Source organism: Lagenorhynchus albirostris, chromosome 4, assembly GCF_949774975.1.
Source record: "Lagenorhynchus albirostris chromosome 4, mLagAlb1.1, whole genome shotgun sequence".
Lineage (NCBI taxonomy): Eukaryota > Metazoa > Chordata > Mammalia > Artiodactyla > Delphinidae > Lagenorhynchus > Lagenorhynchus albirostris.
In genome coordinates this window covers 32,170,143-32,190,184 of record NC_083098.1, presented here as the reverse complement: position 1 = coordinate 32,190,184, position 20,042 = coordinate 32,170,143, and the positions used below count along the sequence as shown (strand labels likewise).

Sequence of the window (20,042 nt, the reverse complement as noted above, 5' to 3'; positions counted from 1 at the left end):
CCAAGTTACTCTCTATGAGTTTTATCATATTTCTCTTCTACCCCATCCCCATCCCAAACACCTTGAGAATCCTATTAGAAAGCTATCATCTCTAGAACTCTACCTCAAGGCTGCCAAAAATAAACAACAGTCCTCTTGCTTATCTCCCTTTCACCACCATCACGACCACCCTCTGCCACCAGTGTCATATACTTTAAGTGGAACCCAATCTCTACCCCACAATATCATGGAATCATTAGTCACTATAGTGAAAAAGAGTACAAGCTTTGGAGTCAAGCAACTTTATGAGTCTGTGGTTCTCCTTTTACTATTTGGATGACCTTGGACTAATTACTTCTGCTGGTTTCTATACCTGTTTCTTCATTTGTTTATAGAAAATAACAGTACCTAATACACAGATAGCATCTATAAAGCATAATGCCTAGCCACAGTAGCACTCGATAAATGACAACTATTACGGACTTCTATGTGCCTGGCGCTGCCCTAGATATTGAAGGGGAGAGCTCTGAAACAAAACAGAATCCCAGCCATCCTAGAGGTTACGTTACACTGGCTTAACCCCAGGGACTCTTTCCATCTGGGATGTGAATTCCTGATCCATCCCTTATTAGATGTGTGACCTTATGCAAAGTACTTCATCTAAAATCTAAATTTCTTCATTTCTAACACGGTAATGTTATCTGCTCTTACCTACTTGAGATGGCTGGAGTAAAAATAAAATGAGAATATATGGGAAAATGCTTTGTAAATTATTATATGCTAAATAAAAACAAGGTATTAAAGAGTAACATATTCCTCCTCTCTTGGACAAAGCTTTCCAATCAATATGCCAAGAATGGATTACAGGGACTTCCCTGGTGGGAAGGCAGGGGACACAGGTTCGAGCCCTGGTCCGGGAAAATCCCAGTCTTAGTTGTTGCTCCGTGGCAACTAAGATCTCTTAGTTGCCGCACAGCAACTAAGCCCATGTGCCACAACTACTGAGCCTGCGCTCTAGAGACCGTTAGCCACAACTACTGAGCTCATGTGCCACAACTACTGAAGCCTGTGCGCCTAGAGCCCATGCTCTACAACAAGAGAAGACACCGCAATGAGAAGCCCGCGCACCACAATGAAGCGTAGTCCCCATTCACTGAAACTAGAGAAAGTCCATGCGCAGCAATGAAAGACCCAGCGCAGCCAAAAATAAATAAATTTTTAAAAAAAGAATGGATTACAGATGTGCTGAAAATATTGACACCCCCTCTCCCTGGCCCCCTCGGCCTACAGGGAGCTGGGGAATCTGCCATACAAATAATCATTTTTATGTGTGCCATGATGCAGAAGCTTGGAAACTTTGCTCTAACACACTATCTCATGTCGGCAGACACTGGAGATGGCCAAATGACTCCCTCCTCTGGATAATTTAGGTCTCACCACCAACTCCGTTATTCTTATGATCCTACTTCAAAGACAGTGATGTCACAGTTCTCCAAAGGATCAAGCCCGAACATCAAGGAGCTGCTAGTCCAATGCCATCATACATATACAAAAAATGAAACAAAATAAAAACTCTCAGGTGACAATATGGCAAAGATGTTACCATACTTTCACAAAAGATCTGAGCAACTTCCAGCAATATCTGCCTAGAACCATCTTAAGACAAAAGTTTAGAAGTAATGGAAGAGAGGGAAATAGGGATGGAGGGAAGATGAAAGAGAAAAGAAACAAAGAGAAAAAGAAAATGTAGACTTTTGTCTTGTAGAAAATAGCTGAGAATCCGTAAGAGCTAATCACTGGCTTCCATGACTGCCTAAAGCTAATCTAGAGACTAAAGAGAATAAGATTATTTTCAGGTTCCTTTGTTTTATAGTCTTTTTCATACTTCCTAGAACTAATGCTGGTGTATATCTGACTTTTAGACTGTTATGGTCCCTACGTCATCATCATCCATATTTTGTGGGACTGCTGTTTCCAATCTGCACATATATTGTTCGTTTTTCATCCACAGCCATATTATCTTAAATTCCCTATTAAATGTACTCCTTCCTCCATCCTGAATTTATTCCTTACCCCATCCCAAGGTTATCATTCTGGAATGTATTTATACCTCCAGACTCTTACAATGCCAAGTCTATTACTTAAAACTTTTATTTTCACATTTTCCACTCCTCATATGTCATCATACATACACACAAACACACACACACCCACACACACACACACACCCGACAAACACATACACAGATTTATATCCGCCCTGTGGGAAAACTATCAAATAACACTCCATAGGCCTCCTCCGAATTCATTTCTTTTTGTCATACTTTTTGGTGTGATATTCAACCAGGTGTTCAACTACTGAAGATTAATAAAGGAAAAGACCTTCTTTACTTAATGTCTGATAGAAAATCAGGTGAGATACCCCAGCACATGCCAATAAAAGATGTAAAGAAAATATGGTAGAAGCAGCCTAGAGTAGTAGTTAAGAGCTCACAGTCTGGATTCAGATAACCTAGGTTCGATCCTGGCCTGACCAGTGAATTCTGAGCAGATTACTTCAGCTTCAGTTAATCATTTAGTTTCAACTTCTTCATCTACAAAAATGAAAAATTTAGCCACTTTATAAGGTTGCTGTGAGGGTTGGATGAGATAATCATATTAAGCACTTAGCATAATGCCTGGCACACAGTAAGCAAACAAATGTTAATTGTTGTTACGGTGTCAGATATAATCAATCTTCTGACTTTGTCATTATCTTAGAAGGAAACTAATTTAGCATAATTGACTCTTTATAAACTTATGTTTTCTGCCCCCCAAAGTGAGGATGCTAGACAGAGGGAAAATTATTTTGTGCGCAGAATACACTGGTTACTCCATATAGACTATGATGAGCTGTATAGGTCTCTTCAAGTTCTAACGTTCTATGAAACAGGTGTCAAACATTTTAGAACGTCAACCCTTGATCAACAAACACTTTACCATCAAATCCGTAAGTTCAAATATGCGCTCTAAACTTACATTAAGTTTGAAAGGATACTAACTTAGTCACAAAAGAGAACGATCATTAAATTCCTAATATAGAGGTAATATGGAGGGAAAGGAGATGTCGAGATGAGCAGCAACATGCCAAAGGCTTACAGACCACACCACTGAAGCATCATTTGCCCTTCTGAACAAAGCCGAAGCCCAAAGTAGATGCCTCAAGTGAAAAACAAGAAAATGAAAACAAAGTACACTCGAAATTTAAACTTTTACTCTGAACTGTACCCAGTAGGTTGGTGATATTAAATATGTATAAAATAATAATAAATGTATCAATTTATAAATCCACTGGATCGCCACAACATTGGCCACAAATACTTATCCCTAAAGAGAAACCTCGAAACCACAAATCAGGAACTAAATAAAGAGGCGGTCTTACTTCCTTCTCTAGGTCTAGGAAGAAATTTAGAAACACTGAAGTTTTGAAGTAGCTAGAGATTTCATCACTATAAAGCTGGAATCTCTGCATTCTACTCTCCTTGGTGCCCAAACTAGCTATGTACAGTTTGAAAAAGTAGTAGCTCCACAAAAGAAGTTTTCATTAACTTCAAGACACTGTCTAAGGAGTGGCTTTTAATCTACCTGGAGGTTATATATCTCCTTTGAGAATCTGATAAAAAGAATGGACATTCTCCCCAGAAAGGAGAAAATGCGCTGAAAACAAAACTGTGCACTTAATTTCAGGGGTGGGGATGAGGAAGTCCCCTGAAAGTCACTGACCACTAGACCACAGTCCCCAAAGGCATGACCCAGGATTAAGGCAAACTAATTTATCAATTTGAAACGGAATGAAAGTAACTGAGACCGAGATTTTAATCCAGAAAATACAACAAGATTAGAAATATTTTGTTTTCTCAGCTAATGAGTGTTAGACGTGGTGGCTGGGAGAGGGTGTTGGTCATGTTGAGTGGGGAAAACAAAAAAACACAGGACTAACAAAAGAAAAGTGGAATTAAAACAGTGACATGTAGTCTGTTGCATTCACTCTGAGACAGCAGCAATAAAATGGCCAATTCCTGCAGCCTTAACAAGGAACGATTTAAGGTAACTAATTCTGGTGCACATTCCCACGCCAGTGAAGTTAATTAAATGGCAAATGTGAACACACACCTGCCACACTTGCAGGTGAAAGCACAAGTTTAACCAAAGTCCTGCAAATCTTCCATTTTTTCCTTAAGAACCGACTGAGAGAAATTATATGCTTTAATCTAGGAGAAAAAAGGAAGGGAGGAGGCCAGAAATCTTCAAACGTGATGGCTAAAGGATCTGCAGGAAGTGTTAACTACAAACCTTTTGAGATCAAAGGGCTCAAGAGGGAGATGAGAATAAAACAAAGGAAGTAATAATAAAATAAAGTAAAAGGGAAAAGCGTCTAGAAACTGTTCTTAAAACAAAACAAAAACCTCTTTCCTTTTTCCTAGACACGTAAACAGTAGTAACTTGGCAAAGAGGAACGGATGAGACGACGGCACAACTTCCTTCCCAAACTCCAGCATTCCTTGGACGTCCTCGCAAGCAGTCAGGCTTGGGACATGTCACAGGCAAGGCTCCTCCCTGCACCACTGCCCGAGGAACCTCTCGCAGGGACTATCGCTATCTCCCGTCCTCTCACTGCGGGAGAGGAGAAATAGGGGATGCAGGGAAAGAAGGAGAGCAATGAAGGCTGGACACCAAACCTGAAGGTGGCCCGCTCCGAGGCTTAGTCGAGAAAGACCTGGATCCTTCAACCCCTTTCTCCGCTCAATACATGCAAAACCGGGAGGGTGCCGCCCTGGGAGGGCCAGTCTTACCTCTTCACCCGGCTGTTTCGGGGGTACACTCAGGGGGGACAGGAGGAACGAAGGGACAGAAACCCAAGGCCGAATGCCTGGACAGAAAGAGATGGCACACACAGACTAAGGACATAAGTGCCCTGTGGACGTCCGGAACTGCGAGCTCCAGAGGCAACGTGTCCAGCCCCGCCAACCATCTCCGAGAAGCATTCCCCCGCCTCTTTCCCAGCCGGCCAGCTCCGCCCTCACCTGTCTGCAGGGAAGCCGGCAGCTCGCACGTCGAGGATTATCCCTGCCTCTGCTCTCCGGAGTCGCCTCAGCCCTGGCAAGAAGTGAGCGGAAACGCGACCCGGGCCTTTTCCTTCTTCCCCTTCTCCCACGCACCTAGGCTCCTCGGGGGCGGGGAACAACAGCGGCTGTCACAGCCTCACACTGACCAACCGCCGAGGACACTCAGACCGGCAGCAGCTCCACCAGGCCTACAGCTCCAACACCGAGAGCAGCGGAGCCGGAAGTGAGGGGACCGGAAGTAGCGTTGTCCGTAGCCCTGGACGGCCTCTCTCTCCCTCAGTCTGGCCGGCCCAGCCACGTCTCGATGGTGCCAGCGCGCTTCCCCCGAGGCCCCCTCCGCCCCACTCCAGGAGGCGGGCCCCGCCCCTCCCGCTGCGGCCCCTAGCAACCACATCCGGGACTCAGCCGGCGCCTTTGCCCGGGTAATTTTCTGGCTGCGGCTAGATCGCTGGGGGGGGCTGTGAGCGCGGGTCCAGATGCACCTGCCAGAGCTGGGGGCTTGCCGAAGGGCGCGCCGGCCTGGTCTTGAGTGGTCGGAGGTCCAGGAGCCCTCGGCATCCTTTTCTCACCCACACACCCCAGCCTCACGTATTAGGCGTCCCCCCAACAGACGGTGAGCCGGTGGCGGGAGGGTGGAGGTGGACGTAGCTCACCGCCTCGCAATCCCAGGAGAGCCAAGCTTCTTTCTCAGCTGCCAGAGAGCACGTAGAAGGTTATTTAAGCCCCGTGGGAGGTGGGAGGGTGGAGGGAATGCGGGGTTTAGGGAGCAGACGGGATGCGGGCGCCTCACTCTCTTTCCCCAGTGCCTGGAAAGCCACCCTCTGGCCACGTCACTCACGCCCACCCGCTTCAGGAAGACCAGACCTCCTCGCCCGGCACCCCTGAGTTCTTATGATTTGCTCTATCTTTGTGATCACCTTCTGCTCTGCTCGCTCGCAGACAGTGGGTCCATGATACTGTTCTTTCCTGTTACTGTTTATCCAGAGGACTGATTTCTGCTTTCTTTGCTCGCCCCGTTACTTAAGTAGATCACTGCCCTGTCTACAGAAACCGACGAACAGTCCTTCTCTCAGATCCCTTTGTAGTTTCCTAAGTGGAGGCCCCAATCTGTACTTCGGATATTCTCGCTGTCCCCAGCACCGTATGGCTCTGCAGTGGTGCTAGACAAACCTGAAGCTCAGTTGCATACAGTACATACCGGTGATCCAGCCGAGCGCATCTCCCTTCAAGGTTTCGGACTCCGCTTTTACTTTGACAGCCTTGGGTGCTCATTTTCACCACCATTTCACTTGCAGGAATGCCAAAGGCAACAGTGCACTCCGTGGGACCTACCCCTCTTTAGACCATAATTCTCACCTGCCTTGTCACATTAGTTGACAAGACATTTTTAATGACTAAGTGCCCGAAGGCAGAACTCTGCTTCTCCAAATTTGTAGGGAGTTTCAGCGTAGTGAACTGTACATCCCTGTACAGATAATCTTTCCCATATCTGTGAAGAGTAGATACCCGTGACACCACCAATATTTCAAAAGTAAATAGCAATATTTATTGTCTGAAATCTCCAGGACACCTTCTCTGACAAAAACCATAATGAAATCCCAAAACATAAATCTGTGGTTAAAGGGCCCTTATCTTAAATGGGTGAATATATATGCCGATTCATTTAACTTAAGTTCTACCGTTTACTGTGGATTTTCCTGTTCAAAGCCATCCTGTTAGGCTTCTCAATTATAAGAAAAGGATTCCAATCTAGGATAATTACTGCTCTTATTATATAGGAACAGAATGGAACTTAGTAGTAGATGGAAAACAGTGAAAGTCTATGCACTTTCTTTGGGAAAAAGGAAGTAGTAGCCATTATTCTTGGCTTTGGGGAAAATTTTTCATACTAACTCAAAGACTATTTTAAACCTAACCTTGCTTAGATGGAGACTTTTTTTTCATCTCTCTCTCTCTCTCTCTCTCTCTCTCTCTCTCTCTCTCTCTCTCTCTATCTCTATCTCCCCCTCTCCCTACAGCTTGGGGAATTCTGCCTGCCCATTCTCCTTAGGAAGAACAGAAGATTACTACTTTTCTTTTAATTGCCATTGTGTTTGGAGAAGTAAGACAAAAAGGGAATAGCTGCCTGTCACATATGCTTATGACATGGGGCTTATCTACTCATTTACCTTTGCACTGCTATTGGCTATTATTCAGCTTTAGAAAAATCAGGTACCATTTGTTCACTTGGCCTGTGGGAAACTGTGGCAGCCTATCTTTTATTTATTGTTCGGGAAGGAAAGGAGGCAACGGGTTAAAGGATATTGTTACTTTTCCTTTCTGAGTGAATTAAATGTGCATGCAACCTTTTCTCTTTGCTTTAGATGTTGACTATTGTATTCTGCTTATCAATATTTCCTTGGAAGAAGAAGGTGCCAGTTTTCTAGGGGAATTCTGGTAGTGTCACAGTAATTTTGTCACTGTTTATTGACAGCTTCCTTTTCATGAAGAGATATTTAGTTACTGATTGCACAGTGTAATTCTCTGGAAATAAACCCTTTATTAGAGGGTACTGATTAATGGAACATTTAAACAAACCCATGTATAGTAGAATGAGTAGAACATCAGAGTAGAAATTGTTTTAACTAAAAGAAAAGAAACTATTCATAATTCCATTTTCTGGAGTTAACATTCAACATTTTGGTCAGTATCTTTTTTTTTCTGTGAGTATTTTTTTCTTCATTTATTTAACAGATCGTTATTAAGAACCTACTGTTTCCTGGGCACTAAGCACTGTAGGAATAGCCATGAGCCTTTGCCCTCATGTAACTTTCAGTGTATGTTGTATTTGTTGGCATACAGTAGTTGCTTTTTCCACTTAATATATTATGGAATTTCCATCATATCATTAAATATTCTCCTTCAGTGACTTCCATATCCTGGCTATTGTAAATAATGCTGCTATCAACATTGGGGTGTGTGTATCTTTTCATATGAATGTCTTTGTTTTCTTCAGATATATATCCAGCACTGGAATTGCTGGGTCATATGATAGCTCTGTTTCTAGTTTTCTGAGGAACCTCAATACTGTTTTCCACACTGGTTGCATCAATTTACATTCCCACCAACAGTGTACAATAGTATTTTAGCATATAGATATTCCTTAATTTATCTAATCCTTTTTGTTACACATTTGGATTATTTTTAGTTTTGTCTGTAATTATAAAACAACAACATGAGGAACAGTCTTGTGTGAATTCTTAGATGACTTCCAATGACGTTCACCTTGTATAATTCCCTCCTCTGTGAACATGATAGGATATCATTCCTATGATTATATTATATTACATACAAAAGGAATCTTGCAGATGTAATTTAGGTTACTAATCAGTTGACTTTGAGTTACTCAAAAGGAAGATAATCTGGGTGGTCCTAAACTGACTACATGAGCCTTATATTTTATTTTATTTTATTGAAGTATAGTTGATTTACAATATTATATTAGTTTCATATGTACAACATAGTGATTCAATATTTCTATAGATTATACTCCATTTAAAGTTATTACAAAATAATAGCTACATCTCCCTGTGCTGTACAATATATCCTTGTTGATTATTTATTTTATAAATAGTAGTTTGTATCTCTTAATCCCATACCCCTATCTTGCCCCTCCTCCTTTCCCTCTTCTCAGTGGTAGTTACTAGTTTGTTCTCTATATCTGTGAGTCTGTTTCTGTTTTGTTATATACATTCCTTTGTTTTATTTTTTGGATTCCACATAAAAGTGATATCATAGATTATTTGTCTTTCTCTGTCTGACTTATTTCACAAAGCATAATACCCTCTAGGTCCATCCACATTATTGCAAATGGCAGGGTTTCATTCTTTTTTAAGACTGAGTAATATTCCATTGTATATTTATACCACATCTTTATCCATTCACCTGTTGATGGACACTTAGGTTGCTTCCGTATCCTGGCTATTGTAAATAATGCTGCTATCAACATTGGGGTGTGTGTATCTTTTCATATGAATGTCTTTGTTTTCTTCAGATATATATCCAGCACTGGAATTGCTGGGTCATATGATAGCTCTGTTTCTAGTTTTCTGAGGAACCTCAATACTGTTTTCCACATTGGTTGCATCAATTTACATTCCCACCAACAGTGTACAAAGTTTCCCTTTTATCCATATCCTCGCCAACATTTTTTATTATTTTTGATGATAGCCTTTCTGACAGGTGTGATGTGGTATCTCATTGTGGTTTTAATTTGCATTTCCCTGAGTATTAGTGATGTTGAGCATCTTTTCATGTGCCTGTTGGCCATCTGTGTATCTTCTTTGGAAAAATGTCTAATTAGGTCTTCTGCCTATTTCTAATTGGGTTATTTGTTTTTTGATATTGAATTAATGGGCTGTTTATATATTTTGGATATTAACCCCTTCTTGGTCACATCATTTGCAAATATTTCCTCCCGTTCAGTAAGTTGTCTTTTCATTCTGTGTATGGTTTCCTTTGCTGTCCAAAAGCTTTTAAGTTTAATTAGGTTACATGAAACTTAAAAGCAGAGTGTTTTCTCCTGCTGGTGGCAGCAGAGGAAATTAGAGAGGTTTGAAGCATGAAAGAGATTTGACATGAGGAAGGTTCTCTGTTGCTGAAATAAAGAGGTCCACAGGCAAGTACCTGAGGGAGGCTTCCAAGAGCTGAGAGCAGTCTCTGCTCACAGCCAACAAAAAAATCCAGGGACCTCAGCCCTACAACCACAGAAGTTGAATTCTGCAAATAACCTGAATGAATTTGGAAACAGATTCTCCTCCAGCCTCTAGATAAGAGCCCAGTCTGACTGACATCTTGATTTCTGCCCTGTAAGACCTGAAGCAGCGGACTTAGTTAAGCCCACCTGGACTTCTGGCTACAGACTGTAAGATAATAAATGGGTGTTGTTTTAAGCCATTAAATATGTGTTAATTTGTTACACAGCAATAGAAAATAAATATATTTTGTAAGCTAGATTATTTTTACATCTACAATTTTTGGGGGAGGGGATAAAATCCTCAGTATGGACTTGCTGGATAAAACCTATGCACACTTTTAAGGTTATTTTTTATTTATTTATTTATTTTTATTTATTTATTTTTGGCTGCATTGGGTCTTCGTTGCTGTGCGTGGGCTTTCTCTAGTTGTGGCGAGCAGGGGCTACTCTTCGTTGCAGTGTAGGGGCTTCTCGTTGCAGTGGCTTCTCTTGTTGTGGAGCACGGGCTCTAGGCACGCAGACTTCAGTAGTTGTGGCTCACAGGCTCTAGAGCGCAGGCTCAGTAGTTGTGGCGCACGGGCTTAGTTGCTCCGCAGAATGTGGGATCTTCCCAGACCGGGGCTCGAACCCGTGTCCCCTGCATTGGCAGGCAGATTCTTAACCACTGCGCCCCCAGGGAAGCACCTTTTTTAAGGTTTTTGTACTGTATTGCTAATTTGCCCTCCATAAGCTTTGTACCAATTTATTTAACATAGGTTCCTAGCAACCTATGTTACTGCATCCTGGCAAACACTAGGTACTGCTGTTCTGGTAAATAAAAGCAAAAACAAAAAGGTATCTCCTGTTTTGAAGGAAGATTTACATTTCTCTTATTACTGACCATTGTTTTCTTCATTTGGAATTCAGTTGGTAAGTCTTTTTTAGTGAATTGCCTGTTCTTAGTCGTTAGTTAGCTTTACTGTTGACATAGAGAAGGTTGTTCCTAACATGTAGTACAGCATTTCTCTTGTAATATTTTCAAGGGGTAGAATGATTAATTGAGAGAATGATTAATTAATTGATAGAATGAATATTCTAAGAAATATTAGCTGCTGCCATCACTCCCTGCAAAAAAAATATCCCAGCCATTGTACTGTGGGAGAATGGAAAATGTCAGCTTCGTTAATCAGGCAGTATTGGTGCCTTATTCTTTGCTGGGGAAAAAGTTTAGCATGTCTGGTTTGTCATTAGAAGTGTGGTTGTTTCAGGAATAAAGATATATTGCATCTTACCATGGAAAATTGTAGATTTGACTACTGTTCAAGAAGGAAAAGTATACTGTTAACTTCAGAAAAAAACTATCTTCCTAAATAAACATATCACTATTTTCAATTTGATCAAAATAATCAGTAATCTCTGATGTGTATATTACATTGCTTTATTTGGGATGGGGTAAGGGAGAAAATTCAAGTCACTTTGCTGTAATCCTTGTTATTTGAGATGATAGGGTTTATTTCTGACAAATGAAATAAGGCAGAAGGGAAAAAGGAAGGAGAGAAGAAAAGAGGAAGAAAGGAAAGAACAGAAAGAAGAAAGAGATTCCCTCTTTCTTTTGGAGAGTAGTTTTGCTTGATTTTTCTTAAGAAATTGGTTCTTGCTACCTAAATTTCTGAAGATTGGTATCTTCCTAATGAGAGCAAGATATTTTTAATTTTTTATTTTGAAATAATGGTAGATTTATAGGAAATTGCAGAAAAATATACAGGGAGGTCCCATATATGAGTAAGATTTTTTTTTTTTTAGTTGAATGGTCAAATCTTATTTACTTAGAAAGGTCAGACCACCCTAACAGTTGGATATGGAATGTGGTTGCTATTTGTGTCCACAGAATTCATAATGGCTATTCTATGGAGGCCTGATATTGCTTCTTGGGGTGGGGGGTGGGTTTGGATAGGCATTGGAAATGCTGAGTTGGCTTGGTGCTGGGAGCATAGAATGTGCCCCTGTTAGAGGAGCCACACCATGTAATTCAAGGACACTGTAATATAGTGAAAAGAATGTAGACTTGACATTAGAAAGCCTGGATTCTGGACTGCATTCAACCACATTATAACTGTATGAGCTTTGAATCCACTTTTACCTCCCTCCCGCATTGTTTGGAATACAGGAAATAAAGCAGTTTAGAAACTAACACTCTAGGCTCTCATAATTATTTTTAAGACCTTTTTTTTTTTTGCAATAACAGCAACAACGAAAACTCCTTTACTGGTTGTATTTCCTATAATAAAAATTACTTCTTTGATTTTGATGACAAAGGCAGAGGAATTTTAACAAAGTTTTGTGCAAAAAAAAAAAAAATGCATGTGTCATCTTGAAACCTCGGAGGACAGAGAAAAATTAGAGGAATGGAGTGCCCACGCTCTCACAGGGAAGTAACACGGGTTCATCAAATTAGCTTGTTTCCTTGGCCTGCAGGAGGCCCAAAGACTGTGGTTTCCGGTAGGGGAGATGCTACCTGGGAAGGTAGAGGCGAGCCCACCTGGGGCCCTGTGACTGTTCTCACAGTACTATTTGGCTTAAGAAGAGCTCTGCTTTCAGTATATGTTTTAGGTGGGATTCTTGCTTCTATTCGAAGTACGATTTCATTAAATCTCTGAATTTTATAGATTGACACAGATGAAAGGAACATTAGAGAGAAGACAATGATGCTGAGATCATCAAACATTTATTGAACACTCTGTAAGGTGCAAAATACTGTGCTAAGTGCTTTACACCATCTCACTGAATGTTCAATTACCCCACGAGGTACGTGCTGTAGTTACCCTTATTTTACAAATAAGGGTGCCAAGGCTTCAGATGGTTAAATAAACTACCCAGGATCACATTCAGTACTAAATGGCAGAGTCACTTGTCAATTCGGGTGTGTCTGGCACCAAAGCCCATCTCCTTACACTATGATAAGCCCTTTATTTTACAGATAAAGAAGTGGAAGTCCTGAGAGGTTAAGACCATGGTCACTCTCATTCTAACTCTTCGTCTAGGTCTTTTTCTGCATTATATCTTCTCAGTAATTTGTTTATTCCTATGCATTTTGTCAAGTATTTTTGGCCTTTGTGCATCCAGCTAATGAGTCCAATTGATTTAAAGTTACTAGATTTTTAAGCATTTAGATAGAATAAGATTTCGATTTTTAAAATTTGTAATGGAATCCCTTGGTTTGATTTTTAGTGAAGCATTTTGTACCAGACTCCTATAAAAGAGACACTGTCTCCCATGTGCTATTAAAAGTTGGACCTTGTGACCACTGTCTGACTGTGTTTTTCTTTTAGAGAAGTCAGAGGGGGCAGTGTGTGACTTCATGGAAAAAATAGCCACCAAAGATCTATCCAGCAGCATTTTTAGTTCTTTAATTTTGGTAAGCTCACATTTTCAAAACAGATTAAATTTGTCCGATTTATTTCAGAAGTATATATTACAAAGCATTCAACGGCAAGTGAGAATTCAAAGTCTCAGAGCAGAGCTAGAGAGCTTTTCACAGAGACACCATTTAGGAGGTAAGCATTTCTCCTGGAAGCTTTAGTTATTGTATTTTTAGAAATATGTTCCCACTCTTTTCATTATTATCAAAAGCATAACTAATTAGTATAAATATCTTTTGATATTCAGTTGACATATCATTGTTAAAATTGTTTTTTTTTTTTAATATTTCAAGAGATGGAGGATATCGTCAAGTCCTAGAAGGGTTCTACCATTTTCTTCTCCATCCTAAAGAGACTTGGAAATTAATGGGTAACATTTTGCATGAAATTACTGGATGCTTTTCTTCTTATCTCTGAGGCCTTCTGTGGAGAATTAAGAGGAGGTTGAATGCACGCATGGATAAAATGGATCATCTTAAAGGATTGACGTTCCAAAAATACATCAGCAGGACTGGACAGGTTTGACATAATGAGATTTCTATTTTAGCTTGACTTCTGGAACTCCGAATAAACTGTAAACTGAGCTACACAAGGTCCTGGGGAGGAAGTTTCTCTTCTAAAATATTCTAGCTGCAGATAACATTTTTCTTATTCAGATCCTTTGAGGAAATTATTTACTCATCTTTTTTCTGAGGAATACGACTATTAGACACTTACCGACTTTTAATACATGAAGTGGAATAGAAAGCAGCAACTTGTATCATACTGGAAAATAAATTTTCATCAAGAAACAGACCCAGAAAGAGAAGACATCTCTACATAAGCACAGGGTGAGATGGCAGAGGCTCCTGTGGATGCCTCAACTCTGCCCGTGACTGTGAAGAAAAAGAAAAGTCTATCCATTGAAGAAAAGATCGACATCATAAATGCAGTAGAAAGTGGTAAGAAAAAAGCAGAGATTGCAGCTGAATATGGAATAAAGAAAAATTCATTGTCTTCTATTATGAAGAATAAAGACAAGGTTCTAGAAGCCTTTGAATCTCTGAGATTTGATCCAAAGAGAAAAAGACTGAGAACTGCTTTTTACACAGATCTGGAAGAGGCACTAATGAGGTGGTATCGAATCGCCCAGTGTCTGAATGTACCAGTTAATGGTCCAATGTTGCGTCTAAAAGCTAATGATTTTGCCCAGAAACTGGGACATAATGATTTTAAGTGCAGCAATGGTTGGCTGGATCGCTTTAAATCCAGGTATGGTTTAGTATTCAGAGCTCAACCTGTAGAAGCTACAGGTGTATCAGTAGACCCTTCAGATGTCTGGCACCAAAACATACTTCCTTATTATTTAAATGATTATCATCCTAAAAATGTTTTTAATGTAAAAGAGACTGGGCTGCTTTATCGAATGTTGCCTACAAATACATTTGCATTTAAAGGAGAAACATGCTCAATTGGCAAGTTATGCAAAGACAGAATAACTCTGGTGGTTGGGACAAACATGGACGGCTCTGAGAAGCTTCCTTTGCTTATCATTGGAAAGAACAGAAATCCACATTGTTTCAAAGGCGTAAAATCATTGCCTGTGTATTATGAAGCTAACAAAATGGCACGGATGACCTCAGTTGTATTTGAACAATGGATGCGGAAGCTTGATGAGAAATTTCAAGCCCAGCAAAGAAGAGTGGTGATTTTTGTTGAATCGTTTCCTGCACATCCAGAGGTAAAAAACCTAAAATCCATTGAGTTAGCGTTCTTTCCGTCATGTTTATCTTCCAAACTTATAGCCATGAAACAAGGTGTTATTAAAAGCCTTAAAATCAAATATCGACATTGTCTCATTAAGAAATTTTTAAGCTCTGTTGAAGGCAGCAAAGAATTTATGTTTTCCCTGCTAGATGCAGTTGATACCTTGCATCTCTGTTGGAGGGCTGTCACCCCAGAAACTATTGTTAAGAGCTATGAAGAGGCAGGATTCAAATCTCAAAAGGGAGAAAGTGACAAGACAAATGCAGAGACGGACACTGGTCTTGATTTGGTTGTCCATGCCCAGGCGGCAGGAGTGGAATTTCCTGAAGGCTTATCCATAGAAGAGTATGCTGCCCTGGATGATGATTTAGAGACATGTGAAGCAGCACCAAGTGACGATGCTGTATGGACCAAAGAAAGTAAATCAGATGAAACTGGATTTTATACTTCTGATGAAGAGGATGATGGTGGCTCTCTGGGAACCGAACTCCCTTTACCATCAAAAAATGTGGCAATAACCGCTTTAGATACTCTGAAAAGTTTTCTTAGAAGTCAAGATATGAATGATGAGCTTCATAATTCTTTAGCAGACCTTGAAATTTTTATTAACTCTTTATCATGTAAGTAATTATTTATTGTACACCATCTGAAGATAATAGCTTTTTGTAATACATTTTACTATTTAAGGTATGTAAAGGGAAAATACTACTTAAACCTAAAAAATGAAAAACTAGTAATCTTTGGTTTAATTGCAAATGTCTTTAGTCTGAAGAGCAAAGTTCCCTAGGCAGATTAAATAATGAGTAAGTAAATGAAAAATATGAATTTCAATTTAGTAAGGTTTGGGGGAGCAGAAAATGAATTTCAGAGGCCTTGTACTTGAAACATACAGCATATATGTCAAAAATAAAAAGAATTCTCCAGCTGTTTGATTCATACAGGTTGAACTGGTGATTGCTATTTTCTGGGTTTTTTTAAGTTCAGGTCATGTTCTAGGATATTTTAATTTATCTACCTCATCTAAGAAACAAAATATCTATGTTTAGATATTTAGTTTTATGAACATATATATTCTAACTAGACTTAAATATTGAGTGTTAATTTTAAATTATTTTTCTCATAACTAGCTAATCGTCCTAATGAAAACTATGAAAAATTACTGAAAATAAAATCTGACCCAATTATATACCGATATGATTAAAAATGTGTATAACTTTCAAGTTATTTCTATATAAGATCAAATAAAAGACTATGACCTTATCAGATTTTTTTTAATCATCTATAACCAGAAGGTGATATGGGTTCTTCCTAAATATTTGTATGTATATGTGTGTGTTTAAATAGAAAAGTACATTATTGAAACATGTATTAAACTCTTACAATATTTATATTTTAATAAGATTACTCTTGGGCTTCCCTGGTGGCGCAGTGGTTGAGAGTCCGCCTGCCGATGCAGGGGACACGGGATCGTGCCCGGGTCTGGGAGGATCCCACATGCCGTGGAGCGGCTGGGCCCGTGAGCCATGGCCGCTGAGCCTGCGCGTCCGGAGCCTGTGCTCCACAACGGGAGAGGCCACAGCAGTGAGAGGCCCGCGTACCGCAAAAAAAAAAAAAAAAAAAAGATTACTCTTAAAAAGTAAATATGAATATACATATGCAGTTACTAAAAAAGAAAATGTCTTACGTAGTTCTTAGATAGTTTTCCGATTTTAAGAGCTGAAACTTTTAATCTGTAATGTTGAATTTTTTGGATTTTACTTAATTTTATTTTCAGAAAAAACTGTTCTTTCAGCATATTTTGATGTTTGTTTTTTTTTTTCAAATCCAGTGGGTAACATTTTGGATTAGCTTTCTGTTTGGGGAAGTTTTGTCTTCAGAATGTTTTAAAATGTTGTATGAAATTATTTATATTCCATCCATAAAATAGTCTTTAACCAACAGAAAAATATAACAATGTGTCAGACTTCTCTGTTGTTAAATTTTAAATACTACGTTTATTTAACTTATTACATCTAATTTAGTGTTCCCTTTGAAAAGTATTTTGAAAAAGTATAAAACATTATACAGATGATTTTTATTCTGAATTATCATTAATCTGCCAACACAAGACACATTTGGAAGGAAATATTTATAGAAAGTACTTTTATTTTCCACTGTTGATTTACTTTGCTTTTGAGATTTAGTTACAGTAAGCCTTAAAAATATATCAATGTTAAGAAAGTTTCTTTTAGAGTGAAATACGGATTATTTAAATTTAATTAAAAGCATTTTTATTAATGATTTGATTTAAAATTTTAAAGTGGTGGAATCATGGACTTAAATCATGGACGTTGATCTCTCTTAAGAGCCCCACCTGTAACCAAAGTACTTGGTGTATACTGAGCCCTCAATAAATTTTTTCTCTTTCTTTCTTTACTTCATACCATTTTGATATCAAATATTTTATTTAATCATTCCAGATATTTTATGACATAAGAATTATTATCTCCATTTTTACAGATGAGGAAATTAAAACCTGGAAAGATGACTTGGTTAAAATCTCAGGACCAAAACTAAAATGCAGTAGTTCCCCATCACCTCGTCCTGTATTCTTCTAACTATATACCACAATACTAATTTTCTATACTCTATAAAAGAAAATTCTGTTGTTTTTTTTCCCTTGAGTTTAGGGCCCCGAGGTCAAAGTATTTCAGAAAATACCCTGCCTGGATCTTTGCTGATAGCTGTATTCATTAACATCTCTCCTGAGAACATTGTTGCTAATGAAATACCAGGACCTTTTGATTTGGTAATTCTGTACCACTTTAACACAGAGGTTCCAGTGGAGTTCTAATGAAAATATTTAGAACAACTTTAATATTCCCAAAGTGTTGAAAGTACCTACTCTTTTTTCCTCCGTATGACATCATCCATTTTCTACTTCTGGGGCATAATAAATCTAAAGGTGATAAAATAAGACAAGGCTCCTATAAAGAATAAGCAAAAGATGCCTGCAGATTTAAATTCAAAGATAAACTTTTAAGTTGTTGATGACGTGCATGCTTCTGTGTAGTTGACAAGATATATAGATTTAAATCATTCTCAGAACAAAAGTTTTAAAAAGTCACTTTTCCTAAGACAGTCACTACTGCTTGCCTCACTCCTGATGTATCTTCTCTGTACACAGTCAGTACAAAGTTGGGACTAAATGTCACTTGCCTTTTCAAAGAACTTGATTTACAATTCACTCATTTTTCAATTAAATGTGGCATTATTTTCATTATTCTTCCTTATAAATTCCTACTGTTTCAACAGTGTTTTTGCCTGTTTCTACTTCATCAAGCAACAAATCTTGTGTTGAATTTGGGACATGGTTTCACTCCACTAGTAAGAGGTTTGGTTCAGGATAAAGCAGGACAATGAGTAAATCAAGGCCTGTGGGTTTCATGTTACTTGCCTGGCTTCTTATTTGGACCCAATATCAAATGTTAAACCTCCCTCTTAGTGTATACAAAGCAGTATAATTGGAAGGGGGAGTAAAGTAGGAGAGGAAGAGTCGAAGGAGAGCTTGCCATGCAAACATGTCAGATGTCAAGAGAAGCCCTCTCGATCACTGGCCCAGCAGGGGCATGGTAGAGACAGGCAGATAGAGGTTTGCCTCTAGGAAAGACGACACCACACATCTGCCCAGAGGTTCAGAGTCCAGTGGTGGGCTGGATCTTTGGGGGCACTAAAAGCTACTTGGGCCGAGGACAGAGTGGTATAAGGCAGCCAGACAGCTACCCTAGCTGCTGAGAGAAGATCCCATGAGAGAAAGGCCTAGGTTAGGGGCCACGATATGCATACAATTAAGTTCTCAGAAAACATTTCATTCGCTGGAATATATTAAATCTGGCCCTAGTTCTATGCTACCTTGCGAAAGACATTTCATTTCTCTGAATCTCAGTTTCCTCCATCCATAAAATGAGACTGACACTTCATTTGAATTTATTTTGAAGATGAAAGAAAAATTTGCATGTGAATGCCTTTAGCAAACTCTGAAGTGTTCCAGAACGATAAGAGAATGACCAGAAAGGTGCCTCTATGTTGCTACTCCCAGATATGCTCAAGTATTAATATTGTGGTCGCTAAACACCACTGACAGTTTTCTCATTGAGATTCTTCTGTGCAGTAAAACAGAAAAGCCAACCCTTCTAGAAATACGGAACTCATCTGTAGAAATAAAAAAATTATTTCCTTTTTGAATGAGGGAATAAGGAGACTTTGAAACCTTCACTTTTAAAAAAACGGATCCTCACGGAAAGCAATTCAATAAAATAAGTACTCATTGTGAAGTAGCCCTTTCTAAGTAGCCCCTTCCATCACCACGCTAGCTGATTTGATTGTACTCTTTCCTTGGCCTGTGATTAACTTGTGTAGCTGAGGGTAACCCCGAGTCGGGGGCAATACTAATATACACACTGCTAGTGTAATCTGCTTGGGTCGCCATAACAAAATACCATTGACTGGGTGGCTTAAACAACAGAAACTTATTTTCTTACCATTCTAGAGGATGGAAGTCTTGAAATCAGGGTGCCAGCTGGTCAGTTTATGGTGAGGGCTCTCGCCTTGGGTTGCAGACAGTTGTCTTCTTACTGATACTCATGTGACCTCTTCTTTGTGCCAGCACGGGGAGAGAGAGCAAGTGCTAGCTCCCTGGTGTCCCTTATAAGAGCACTATCCTGTCGCGAGGACCCCATCTTCATGACCTCATCTAACCCTAATTACTTTCTTAAAGCTCCATCTCCAAGTACCATCACCCTGGGGAGTTAGGGCTTCAACATATGAATTCTGAGTCATTCGTTCTGTCCATAACGACTACCTCGTACCGAAGAAGGTACAGTTGACCCTTGAAAAACACAGCTTTGAATTGCAAGGGTCCACTTAGATGTGCATTTCTTTCACTAAATACATACTACAGGACTACACTGGCCCCCAGTTGGTTGAATGCATGGATACAGAGAGGAGACTGTAAAGTTATACGCATATTTTCAACTTCCTGGAGGGTCGGTGCCCCTAACCCACAAGTTGTTCAAGGGTTAACTGTTCTCACATATTAAT

General features: G+C 39.5%; 2 protein-coding genes across 13 annotated transcripts in view; one reads left to right on the top strand and one right to left on the bottom strand.

Moving 5' to 3' along the window:
* The window catches only part of ARFIP1 (ADP ribosylation factor interacting protein 1), a 148,910-nt gene extending 129,409 nt beyond the window's left edge, over positions 1 to 19,501 (bottom strand). For 3 of the 9 annotated variants that reach the window (XM_060147801.1, XM_060147808.1, XM_060147805.1), the window contains exon 1: positions 5,043 to 5,312. Coding sequence is in view for 1 of the 9 variants with exons in the window: in XM_060147804.1 (XP_060003787.1) it covers positions 6,283 to 6,303 (21 nt within the window). In the remaining 8 variants the exon portion in view is untranslated. Of the gene's footprint in view, positions 1 to 4,811; positions 4,889 to 5,042; positions 5,315 to 6,282; positions 6,359 to 19,483 lie in introns of those variants that run through there. The other 6 variants (XM_060147806.1, XM_060147803.1, XM_060147804.1 and 3 more) reach the window with 6 other exon arrangements.
* On the top strand, positions 5,070 to 16,366 carry TIGD4 (tigger transposable element derived 4). Of its 4 annotated transcripts, none has more exons than XM_060147797.1 (3): positions 5,070 to 5,506; positions 13,262 to 13,352; positions 13,511 to 16,366. In XM_060147797.1, exon 3 carries the CDS (start codon positions 14,053 to 14,055, stop codon positions 15,589 to 15,591), a length of 1,539 nt encoding a protein of 512 aa, XP_060003780.1. In that variant the 5' UTR covers positions 5,070 to 5,506; positions 13,262 to 13,352; positions 13,511 to 14,052; the 3' UTR covers positions 15,592 to 16,366. The 4 variants fall into 4 exon arrangements, with proteins under 4 accessions (XP_060003780.1, XP_060003783.1, XP_060003782.1 ...); XM_060147799.1 differs by lacking the exon at positions 5,070 to 5,506 and adding an exon at positions 5,583 to 5,697 and having other exon boundaries at positions 13,265 to 13,352; XM_060147798.1 differs by lacking the exon at positions 5,070 to 5,506 and adding an exon at positions 12,491 to 12,603.
* Positions 19,502 to 20,042: the final 541 nt, after the last annotated feature.

Coding starts and splice junctions, on each gene's coding strand:
- TIGD4 (XM_060147800.1), top strand. CDS start 14,053: ATGGCAGAGGCTCCTGTGGATGCCTCAACTCTGCCCGTGACTGTGAAG.